The sequence below is a fragment of the Colletotrichum siamense genome (genome assembly GCF_013390195.1).
Source record: "Colletotrichum siamense strain Cg363 chromosome Unknown KSG_Cg363_contig06, whole genome shotgun sequence".
Taxonomy (NCBI): domain Eukaryota; kingdom Fungi; phylum Ascomycota; class Sordariomycetes; order Glomerellales; family Glomerellaceae; genus Colletotrichum; species Colletotrichum siamense.
The window spans coordinates 2,076,797-2,086,749 of record NW_023501019.1 but is presented as its reverse complement, the minus strand read 5'-3'; the positions used below and the strand labels follow the sequence as shown (position 1 = coordinate 2,086,749).

General features: G+C 54.8%; 2 protein-coding genes across 2 annotated transcripts; both read left to right on the top strand.

The window, feature by feature from the left end:
- Positions 1-408: 408 nt before the first annotated feature.
- Positions 409-1,897, top strand: prtT-6 (Transcriptional activator of proteases prtT; the record flags this gene model as incomplete). The annotated part of the gene is made up of 4 exons (XM_036641390.1): positions 409-435; positions 498-664; positions 720-946; positions 1,053-1,897. 4 exons carry the CDS (start codon positions 409-411, stop codon positions 1,895-1,897), a joined length of 1,266 nt encoding a protein of 421 aa, XP_036492654.1.
- A 3,272-nt stretch (positions 1,898-5,169) lies between these two features.
- Positions 5,170-7,043, top strand: CGCS363_v009540 (putative MFS-type transporter; the record flags this gene model as incomplete). Its single annotated transcript, XM_036641389.1, has 4 exons — positions 5,170-5,215; positions 5,300-5,400; positions 5,465-6,920; positions 6,973-7,043. The coding sequence occupies 4 exons, from the start codon at positions 5,170-5,172 to the stop codon at positions 7,041-7,043; spliced, it is 1,674 nt and encodes a 557-aa protein (XP_036492653.1).
- Between the last annotated feature and the right edge of the window lie 2,910 nt (positions 7,044-9,953).

The window sequence follows — 9,953 nt, the reverse complement described above, 5'->3', positions numbered from 1 at the left end:
AGTCGTATAAGTACCAGGGTCCGAGAAAAAGAATTGTGGGGGGCCAAGAAGAAAGGAAAAGCGGCGGCTTTGTTCTTGAACAACGCCTAGGTGTGACGGGAAGGCGTTAACGAGCTGGCATCATGTTTTTTTCTTTCTTTGGGTTTCTCTAACGCAGCAAACAGATTTGTCCGTCGAAGAAAAAACACCTTGCTGCTAAATAGCGAGATCGACCTGGCCCCGAGGAATAGGGATCTCAGACATGCGTCGCCATTTTTGCATGACGCATGTTGCCTGCATGCAATGAGATTCTCCGAGCACAGCTCTTCAGTTTTGCATCGACGCGTGTTCGAACATGTGCGGTTGCAACTTGGCCAGCTCATGATTGCGAGCCCGTTGCCGCTGGAGGAGTTGATGGGTATTCTCATCATGAGTCTGTGGGCATGTTCGCCATCGGTACGCGATTAAACAAAGCCAACTCTACGCTCCAGCAATATGAGGCTGACACAATGCTACAGAGCCCCGAGTATGTCGACAGTTGGCTGTTGAGTGGGCATTGCGCTCAGCAGGCGATGCTGAGCATCAACTTCTCAGAAATTCTGATGAGAACAAAGGCGAGGACTTCGACAGAGGATGACCAGAGAGTCGTACGACTTTGGGCCAATACATGCCTAGTTAACCTTCAGTCAGTTTGTTCTACAACATCAAGTCTCGACAGACTACTGACCTGCATTCTTTAGTTGGGCGGCTACTACAGGTAGGCCAGCGACCGTGCCTTCTGCGTACTTGGCACAATGCAAGCTCCTCCTCAACTTTGAAGAGGTGACCATGCGCGACGCCATGATGTATGCGGAGATCACATTGTACCTTATCCTGCAGGACAAATTTTCGCAGCGCTCGTACCTCGGTGCCGACGGGGAATGTGAAGAACTTGCGGCGTGGAAATTGAGGTGGAACTATTTGTTTGGTGAGTATCCAAGCCGACGATGTCAATACCCGGCTTCCACTTTGGGCTATGAACATAATTAGGAAGACAATTGTCAATGCCGATCACTAATATTGTGATATCCCAGAACTACCCGCGGCCTCGACATTGAGGATAAGCCATTCCATCGCGTGGCTAATTCTCGCCCGACGCTCACTTGAGCACGACCAGGCCTCTTCGGACGACGACTCCCTGTCAAGCTCGCCGAGGTTACAGCCAGCTGATGCCGTGCGTCAGGAGCCGCCTGCTCACCAGAACCCAGAGCTCCACGACTTGGCGCATGCTCGAGTATGCGGCTTCGCGACAGAGGTGGTGAGGGCGTTCGTGGAGATGCCATCCACTCGGGCAGAGGAGCTGCCTGAGTTCCATCGGCTCTGTGTCGCGTACGCCATGCTGATTATTTCCAAATATGAGCAAAAGCCGCCTTATGGCGGCGTAGACAGTGGCAATTACGGCGGCAGCCATGAAGTGCTGCAATTGCTAAAGGCGGCGCAGAAGCAGAATTCGGTGTGGTCGGCCAGCTCGCCGTCTGCGATTCAATTCGGGTTGGAGAGAGCTTTGAAGAAGGTCACCGCGCGGGTTGAGGGGACGGGCGGTCCGAATGTAGCAAGCGTGGCGGCGGCGGCGGCGGCTACGCCCACAACAGCCATCGTCACGGACAACCGCGCGCCGCACAGGATCGCCATGGCGTCGCCGAGCAGCCTTAGGGAGCAACAGGTAGCTGCTGGTGGTACGCCGGCGGCTTGGGGACAGCATCATCAAGACGCGAGAGGACAGCAGCAACAGCCACCGCCGCACCCACAACAGGATCATCCATCCTCGTTCAGTGGCACGACAATGGTGCCGGAATTTGATGGGTCATTCTCTTTGGAGATGATTGATAACTTCTTCAACGGGGGACATCTCAGTCTCGGAGACCCCTCACTCTTCTAGATATGTTTCAAAAATGAGAACGTGCTCCAACCGTAGTGCACTGTCTTGCTGTATAGCTCCGTAACATTGAGAAATTCGTACGAAAGAATCGTGAGTCTGCGTACCTGTTTCGGTACAAAGCAGCTTCTGCGTTCCCCCTTCCGTTGTCAAGAAACACTTCCCTCGTCAAACGAATGCCAGGTCTTCGCACTCCGCATTGATAGTTTCTGTGCCATTTTTTGTCTCGTTGCTGTTCCTCAACGCATCATCGGTAATCGGACTGCTGGGGTTCTCGATGGGGGGGCGCTTTGAGCTTGTCGTAAACGTCGCGCGGGGAGGGTTTATAGTATCCCGTCGGTCGCCATTGCCAATCTGCTCTTGTCGGCCCGTTTGTTTTTTTCGCGGTCATGATCCTCGAGTCATCTTCGTGCCCGCTCGGATTTTGCGTTTGGACAGGTGCTTCGGTATTGCCATTAATTTGTCAAACGTCGTCTGAGGGGAAAGACAGCGTTAGCAAAGTTGCGTCACCCGCGAGCTTCCTGCATGATTCGCCACTGAAATCACCCTATCCTAGCTGCGCTTGCCAACCAACTGGCAAAACTAGTCTGTAAAGACTTGTCCAGCCAATCGACGGCCAGACTACAGCTCGCAGCGTCCTATAATCGACCGTATAGATTCTGGCAAAAGGGCTGAACTCTGTCTCGGATGTGGACGTAGAGCTTCCCTCAGGGTGCCTCCGACCCGGCAAACGTGGTTTGTAGTCGTACGTCAAACCGAAAGTCAGTGAGAGAAAACGGATACCATTTGCCTTTTTTTCTGATTGTCCTCGACGACGAGCGAGAGCCTACTCTCTGCCGTGAAGTGACAGACGAGGAAAAAGAATGGATTGTTCTGAGAGGTGTGCATTGACCAAACTCTTGGACACTGCGAAAGCACAGAAAGGGCTGGGAGAATGATTCGTAGTAACCGACAGAAAGCCGGGAGGTCGCAAAAAAAGAATTGATGCGCGGCACCGGGTTCGAACCAGTGCTGTTTGGGTTAGCGAAGTTCTCAAAATCGAGAAGATATCAACCTACTTTCTGCCTGTCAACGGAAGTGGGAGGGCAACGAGTTAACCACTACTCCAACCACGCCCCGAGTTCATTGTTTGTTTGCTGGTGAGATTCTGAGAGTGAATGCTGCCTTACGAAGGACGCGGGATGCCCATGTCGGCCAGAAGCAGGGCTTTTCGTGACAGGACGTGACGCGTCGTTCTTTCCATTTTCGCTCCGTTTGCAAGCAGGCTTTTGCCCGAGTAGGCAAGGACCTATGCAGTCTCCCCAGAAAGAGCCCTCGTCGCCACCAATTGCCATCCTTGTTGCCTCGAATTGTTTGCTTAATCTCCCGCCTCTTTTCCACCAAACTATTCGTAACGGTCCATGCCTCTCCGCTGGCCGTAATGGCGGTCTACGCCAAATCCGAACCGACGGCTGTGAAGATTACAGCAAACAAATGGCGAAGCCTGCACGCAGTCTGTTAGGCGAATCTAGGAGGATGCATAGCGCCCTTATAGCGCCCTTGTATTACAAGCGTCGCCGTGCCAGCACGTTGGGCTCCTTAGACCTCGAAACAGCTTCTCGAAGATACCCGGGAAGAATCACAGTATTCTGATATCGATTCGGAGGTTCGGGTTTGAATTCGTACGGTCGGATTGGCATACAAGAAATACTATGAAAGACGATCATCGCGGTTCACGAGAAAAATTAATTGAAGACGAAGATGGATTGTGCTTAGATGGCCAGCTTTCGGGTTTGCCAACTTCAAAGGACGTTTTGAATGGGGACACTGCGCCTGCTGATTTGTGCAGGTCATCATCGTCGGGTACGTTGACTGTCAAAAACGACGAACCGTACAAAGCATCAACAATAAAGGCCGCAGGTCTGGTTTGTGCAAGCTGGCGAGTTTTGCATCAACAGTTGCTTCTTTTTGAACGAAACACGCGGTGAAACAGATGGACAGCGGGCCGGCGGGTTGATGTAGTTGAAAAAAGGGGAGAGACGCGCAATTCGGGCTTGGGCGCCGTTATGACCGGTTTTTTCATCGGAGGCGGGCAGCTCCTCCGACGTGAAGTTGAAGAATCGCGATACCGATGAGGCTTAGACGACCCATTTCAAGCCTAAGGACACAACGAATCGGCCAATTACCTCTTTCGGAAGTGGCATCCTTGCACATCAGAAGCCTATCTGCATGTCGTGGGACCCTACTTGGACACTTTACCGTGCTAGCGGCGCTCGTGCCTGCCGCCAGGCACTCCAACGGCGAGGTTCGTTGGAAGAAGGGGAGATGCTGGTCAGCAGAGGGGATCGTGCTCACGTGCACGTCGAACAAGCTCGAAGAGGTGTGCCACACAGATCATGATAGAAATGACGACAGTTGACGATTAGTAACAATTGCGGCTAGAGTTCACGGCTTCGTGTAAGATGATAATGGTGGGATGCATGTTTTGGGAATGTGCACGGGAAGTTTCTATTGACTCGATCTCTGGAACTCTGATGCTTGGACTTAGGAGCGGAATTAACGTGGAGGATGGGGGAGTTGTTAAGTTTGATTCTAACAACAGAAGGATGGGGTGAGATGGGATGGATCAGCTGCTTGAGACGGCAATAACGACACCAACAGGTAAGTTTGGGCCGTTTTTCAAGTTCTTATTTCCTTACACAGTAGTTTGGTGGTAGACACATGACCAGCATTGTTCGCTGTGGAACCTTCAACGAGCTTAGTCACCCAAACAATCAAGCTGGCTTCCCTGTCACAGACAGCCCAAAGGTTTGCTGAATAAGGTTTGATGAGCCACAAGATTTTGCGGGCCCTGCGGAGAATCCCAGCACTTCCAAGCCGCAGGTGCCGAGCAAACAGTGGAACACCCGCTGAATGCCGTCCGTCCAGGCCCTGCAGGACGGCGGCGACAGCACCGTGAGGTGAACCTCGAGGCCCACTTTCGTCGTCCCAGGGTCGCACCACACACTGAACAAGGTCCCGAGTAAGGTGTCGGAATGGCTCCTAACCTTTTTGGTGTTGAGAATAGCCTTTTTGCGTCGCCCGCTCATTTTACCTTACCTACCTTAGGACGCAGTACGGGAGGTGCTTTCGACGGCAAGCGCTGTCCATCAACGTCCCGCCTCCCGACCCATCCTAAGAACTACATCTTTCGGCCGCCTCGTGCTCCGACCTGCACTTTTGACCCGAACATGTCGTGAGCCCGCGACTCCTTTACTCAGCTGCACAACGCGCTTTGAAGAACAACTTATGCGACCATGGGTCTCGGCGTTTTAGAATCAAAGTCCTTGGACCATGTTCCAGGTGAGTCCAAGTCCAATTTGTGCTTCAACCACCCGCTCTGTCCTCCTGTCATCCCAAAACTGACGCTGTCAATCCGCTCACAAGGCACGACGCGCTACTTCGACGACCCCGACCGCCCACAGGCCGCGACCAACGCTCATCACGGATTGAAGGTCGATAACAGCGGAGATGTTCCCATTATTTTGGTGAGCTACTACTTCAGGAACCACATCGCGACCCGCCACCCCCGCTGACAGCCCTCCCCTCCAGATTCCCCAGCCCTCCGACGACCCGAACGACCCCCTCAATTGGCCACTCTGGAAGCGTGACCTCATCACCTTTGTTCTGTCCATAACCGCCATATTTGCCACGGCTCTGGGTCCCATTCTCGCTGCAAACACCGTTACCATCGCGCTCCTCTTCCGCAAGAGCTTTACGTCCATCGCGCTGCTGACGGGCTACTTCCTCCTTGGAGTAGGCGCCGCTGCTATCTTCTTCGTGCCCTCAGGACGTGTATGGGGGAAGCGCCATCTTTTCATCCTGGGAATATGCATCCTCATTGGGTCGTCCGCCTGGGCCGGCGCCGTTGGCACCAACTACAACTCTCTCCTTGGCGCCCGTGTCGTCCAGGGCATCGGCTGTGCTCCGTTCGAGACCCTTGTCAACGCTGCTGTCGGTGATTTGTACTTCGTACATCAGCGTGGCTCGCGCATGGCCTTCACCAACTTGGCCGTTTTCGGCGGTGCCTTCTTCACACCCATCGTTGTTGGGAAAATTACCCACAGCATCGGCTGGTGGTGGACCTTCTACCTGGAAGCCATCTTCTGCGCCATCATGCTGCCTGCCGTTTTCTTCCTGTGCCCCGAGACGGCCTATCGTCGCGACGCTGCTCTAAACACCGACATGGTAGCCAACACCAGTGACCACGAGATGAAGAATCTGGATATGAACCACGGTCATGACAAGAATTCTGCCGATACGACGACGCTTGTGCCTGGTATGGCCTCCAACTATGGCGCACACATTCCCGAGAAGACGTTTATGCAGTCGCTCAGTCTCTTTGATGGCCGCAAAACTGATGAAAGCTACTGGAAATTGCTTTTGCGCCCGTTTCCACTGTTCGCTCAGCCAGCGTTCCTCTGGGGCTGCCTCGTTCAGGGAACCATGATCGGTTGGACGGTCTTCATCGGAGTCATCGTTGCCGCCATTTTCCTCGGACCCCCTTACTACTGGAATGAGGTATACGCCGGTTATGCCTACGTGGGTGCTTTCGTCGGAGCTCTCGTGGGATTCATTATTGCAGGTGTCTTCTCCGACTGGAGCGCCAAGTTCATGACTCGGCGCAACAATGGCATCTACGAGCCGGAGTTTCGCATCGTCATGGTGCTCCCAATGTTCATCATTGGGGGCATCGGCCTGTACGGCTTCGGCATCACCTCTGCAGGGCTTATCAGCAAGGAGTTCCACTACAGCATTCCTCTTGTATTCTTCGGCTTTGAGGTCGCTGGCATGGTAATTGGCGCTGTGGCCAGTTCCCTCTACATTGTTGACGCCTACCGTGATCTCGCCATCGAAGGCTTCACTTGCATGATTATCTTCAAGAACATTTTCAGCTTTGGACTGACGTACAGCGCCTACGACTGGATCATTGCCGGTGGCACCAAGCGCACGATGATCGCTATTGCCAGCGTGCAGGTTGTCGTCTGCGCAACGAGCATTCCAATGTGTAAGTGTCATCTTAGCCCAACCCTTTAAATCGTGAACTGACGAGGATCCAGATATTTATGGAAAGCGTGTTCGTGCCTACTTCCACCAACACGACCTGCTCAAGTTGACTGGCCTTCGCTGAAAAGCAGGCCAATTTCCTGATATCGATCTACTTTTACATATTCATTTACAAATGGGGCACTCTGGGCCCAAGACAGGGCGTTATTTAGTTAGTGCTTTGGCACACGCATCTACCCGTCACCTAAGATAGCTTCACGCCTTCGCGCGTTGACGAGTGACCGTACATTAGTACCATAGTAATGCTAGTTTCTCTAATTTACTTCGATGTGCTATAGCTAGGCCTGTTTTGTATGAGCAAGAGTATGGAATCACCAAAAGCCCGCCACGAACAGGTCCGTCCCGGGCAGAACCATCACGGAGGGCTTCCCTCAAGGACGGCCGGTCGGTTGGTCTCTTCGTGCATGTATGGCAGTAGCAAGCGGGAGTGGATCTGATTTGGAGCTTCGAAAGCTATTCGTACCCGACCAAGCCCATCCCCATCCTGGCCCCTCCGTCCAGAAACAAGGTCCGCTCCGTGCCGCAGAGGCTGACTATCCGCCACACCACACTGGATGTTTCCTCAACCCCTCACAAAACACAGAGCATCAATCAGATTCCGCAGTGGCATATCTCGCTCGGCCTATGAATCCCCTCTCTTCTCCCCTCTCCACCAGCGCGGGCCAGCGCCCCTCCAATCCACACGCCCATCTCTGCACAGTCCCTAATTCCGTCCAGTCACACAAATCCACGACATACAACGACGGCAGCTAATCACATGTGATGACGGAGCTCGCGCCTTGCTCTCGGGCAATGGAAAACAGCAGCAGATCCGCTGAAAAGAAAAGAAGAAAGTATTTCTCACTCGTTTCCCCGGGTATAACTATGCTACGCTATGTTGGGTGTTTGCGCACGCGCTGTGTGTGTAGTGTTGACAGAGAGAGTGTATGTGTATCTGCAAATTCCCTACTCCTTCGGCCTCCTTCAAGGTCCGTATGCTAGTAATCCTGAGCCTCCGCAAGCAATGCACCGAACTTCCGATCCCGAAGAGATGATACAATCCGACAGTATATGTTTCATGGTTTTTTGTTCTTTCTCACACGCTTAGAAAAGGCGTCGCAACAATAATTTGGCCGTTTTTTGGTAAGATGGATTGGGGGTATATGTCGGTCATGTCGTGGGAAGAAATATACTGAAGATAAATAACAGAAAAAATCAAGAGAAGAGTCAAAATCAAAATCAGAATAAAACACATCGCACGCTTTCGTCAGTCGGTAACATCCATTCATACAGACATGTCGTATCATCCAGTCCACTTCCGCCACCAACTGCTGCGGGGCGTGGCATCGGAGAACATGGCCTGCCGACGGCGCTCATCACTACCTTCGGAGCCGCCCCCGGCGCCGCCGCTGCCGCCGCCGCTGCCGCCGCCGCCAGCATATCGCCGCTCACGCTCTTCACGACGGGCTTTGCGGCGGCGATCGTCAGCCTCGTCGGCGGTACCTTCTTCGTACCGGGCCCGACGACGTCGTTCTCGTCGCTCGCGGCGCATCTCGTCCTCTGTCATCGGGACGGCCTCCGCCTGACCACCGTCTTCCGGGGGAGGGCCTGCATCGGTATGCTCCTTGACCCACGATGAGGTACCGGAATGAGGCCAGGCGGGCTTCATTTCCTCGTCACGCCTGTATCTATGGCGGGACGAGGCGAGGCCTTCGTCACCGGATTCTCGCGTGGACCGCCTGCGACTACCGCGATGGCGGACTTCTTCGCCATCCGTCTCCGCGGCGGCGCGAGCAGCACGTCGTTCTTCCCGCCTGATTCTTCGGGCCTCGTCTTCGTCGATCGCTGCCGCGTCGCGCTCCTCGCGGGCACGGCGGCGTTCTTCTCGGGCCGCTCTCCTGGCCTCCGCGTCTGCCTCTGCAGCGGCGGCAGCCTCACGTTCTTTGCGACGACGTCGTCGCTCAGCTCGCTCAGCCTCGCGGTCATCCGCAGCTCTGCGCTCTTCCTCTTCGCGCTGGCGTGCTGCGCGGCGTTCTGCGCGTCTGGCTTCCTTTTCATCGCGGCGGCGAGCTTCCGCGTCATCTTCTTCTCGCCGACGACGGCGCTCACGTCTTGCCTCGTCTTTGGCACGTCGAGCCTCATCCTCATCTTGCTCGACGAAACCAGCAGCCTCGGCTTCCCGTGCGGCACGGCGGGCGCGACGAGCAGCGCGACGCGCCTCCTGGTCCATGTCCGTCATTGCTACGGCTTCCGCCTCTTCAGCTTCAGCAGCGGAGTCCTTACGACGGTGCTGCCGTCTGTTGTCATCGTCGGTTGCATATGTATGTCGCCTGCGCGGTGGTTCTGGGCGGTCCGGCTTGGGTGTTCTGAGGCCGAACAGGCCACCGAGGCCCTTCTTGGCACTTGAGCTGGATCGCTTCATGGGTGGCGGCTCAGGAACATCGGGCGTCGCGAACTCATCAGGATATCTTTGACGTCGGCGGGAGGACTTTGGGGGGCTGATGTCTTCCCCATCCCCATTTGCTCCCATCATGACAACGTCTTCGTCGCGCCTGCGACGCCGACTGCTGGATTTATCGACGCCGAGCACTTTGGCCGCCTTGGAGGACATCGGGGGCGCTTCCTCTGGAGGCGGGGACATCAAGCCACTGGCATCAACCGAGTGTCGACGCGACGGATGTCCGGACCCAAGCCGCCGATCCCGAGTGGAGGTTGAGCGAGAAATGGGTGGCGTGCTAAACATGGACGTCAGCTTCGGCCGTGCTGGCGCCGGCGCTTCGACGGAACGGTCGGCCTTATCGGAGCTCGAGCCCTTGGAAGAGCTCTTGGTCCCCTGTTTTTCCGCAGAAGCGTGTTTTCTTTCCCGCCTCTCGGACTTGGACTTTCTTTCCCTATCGCGATCACGGTCACGGTCACGATCACGATCTCGGTCCCGATCTCGGTCCTTGTCACGAGAGTTGGAAGCCGCCCACGTGCCCCACGAACCGGAACCCTC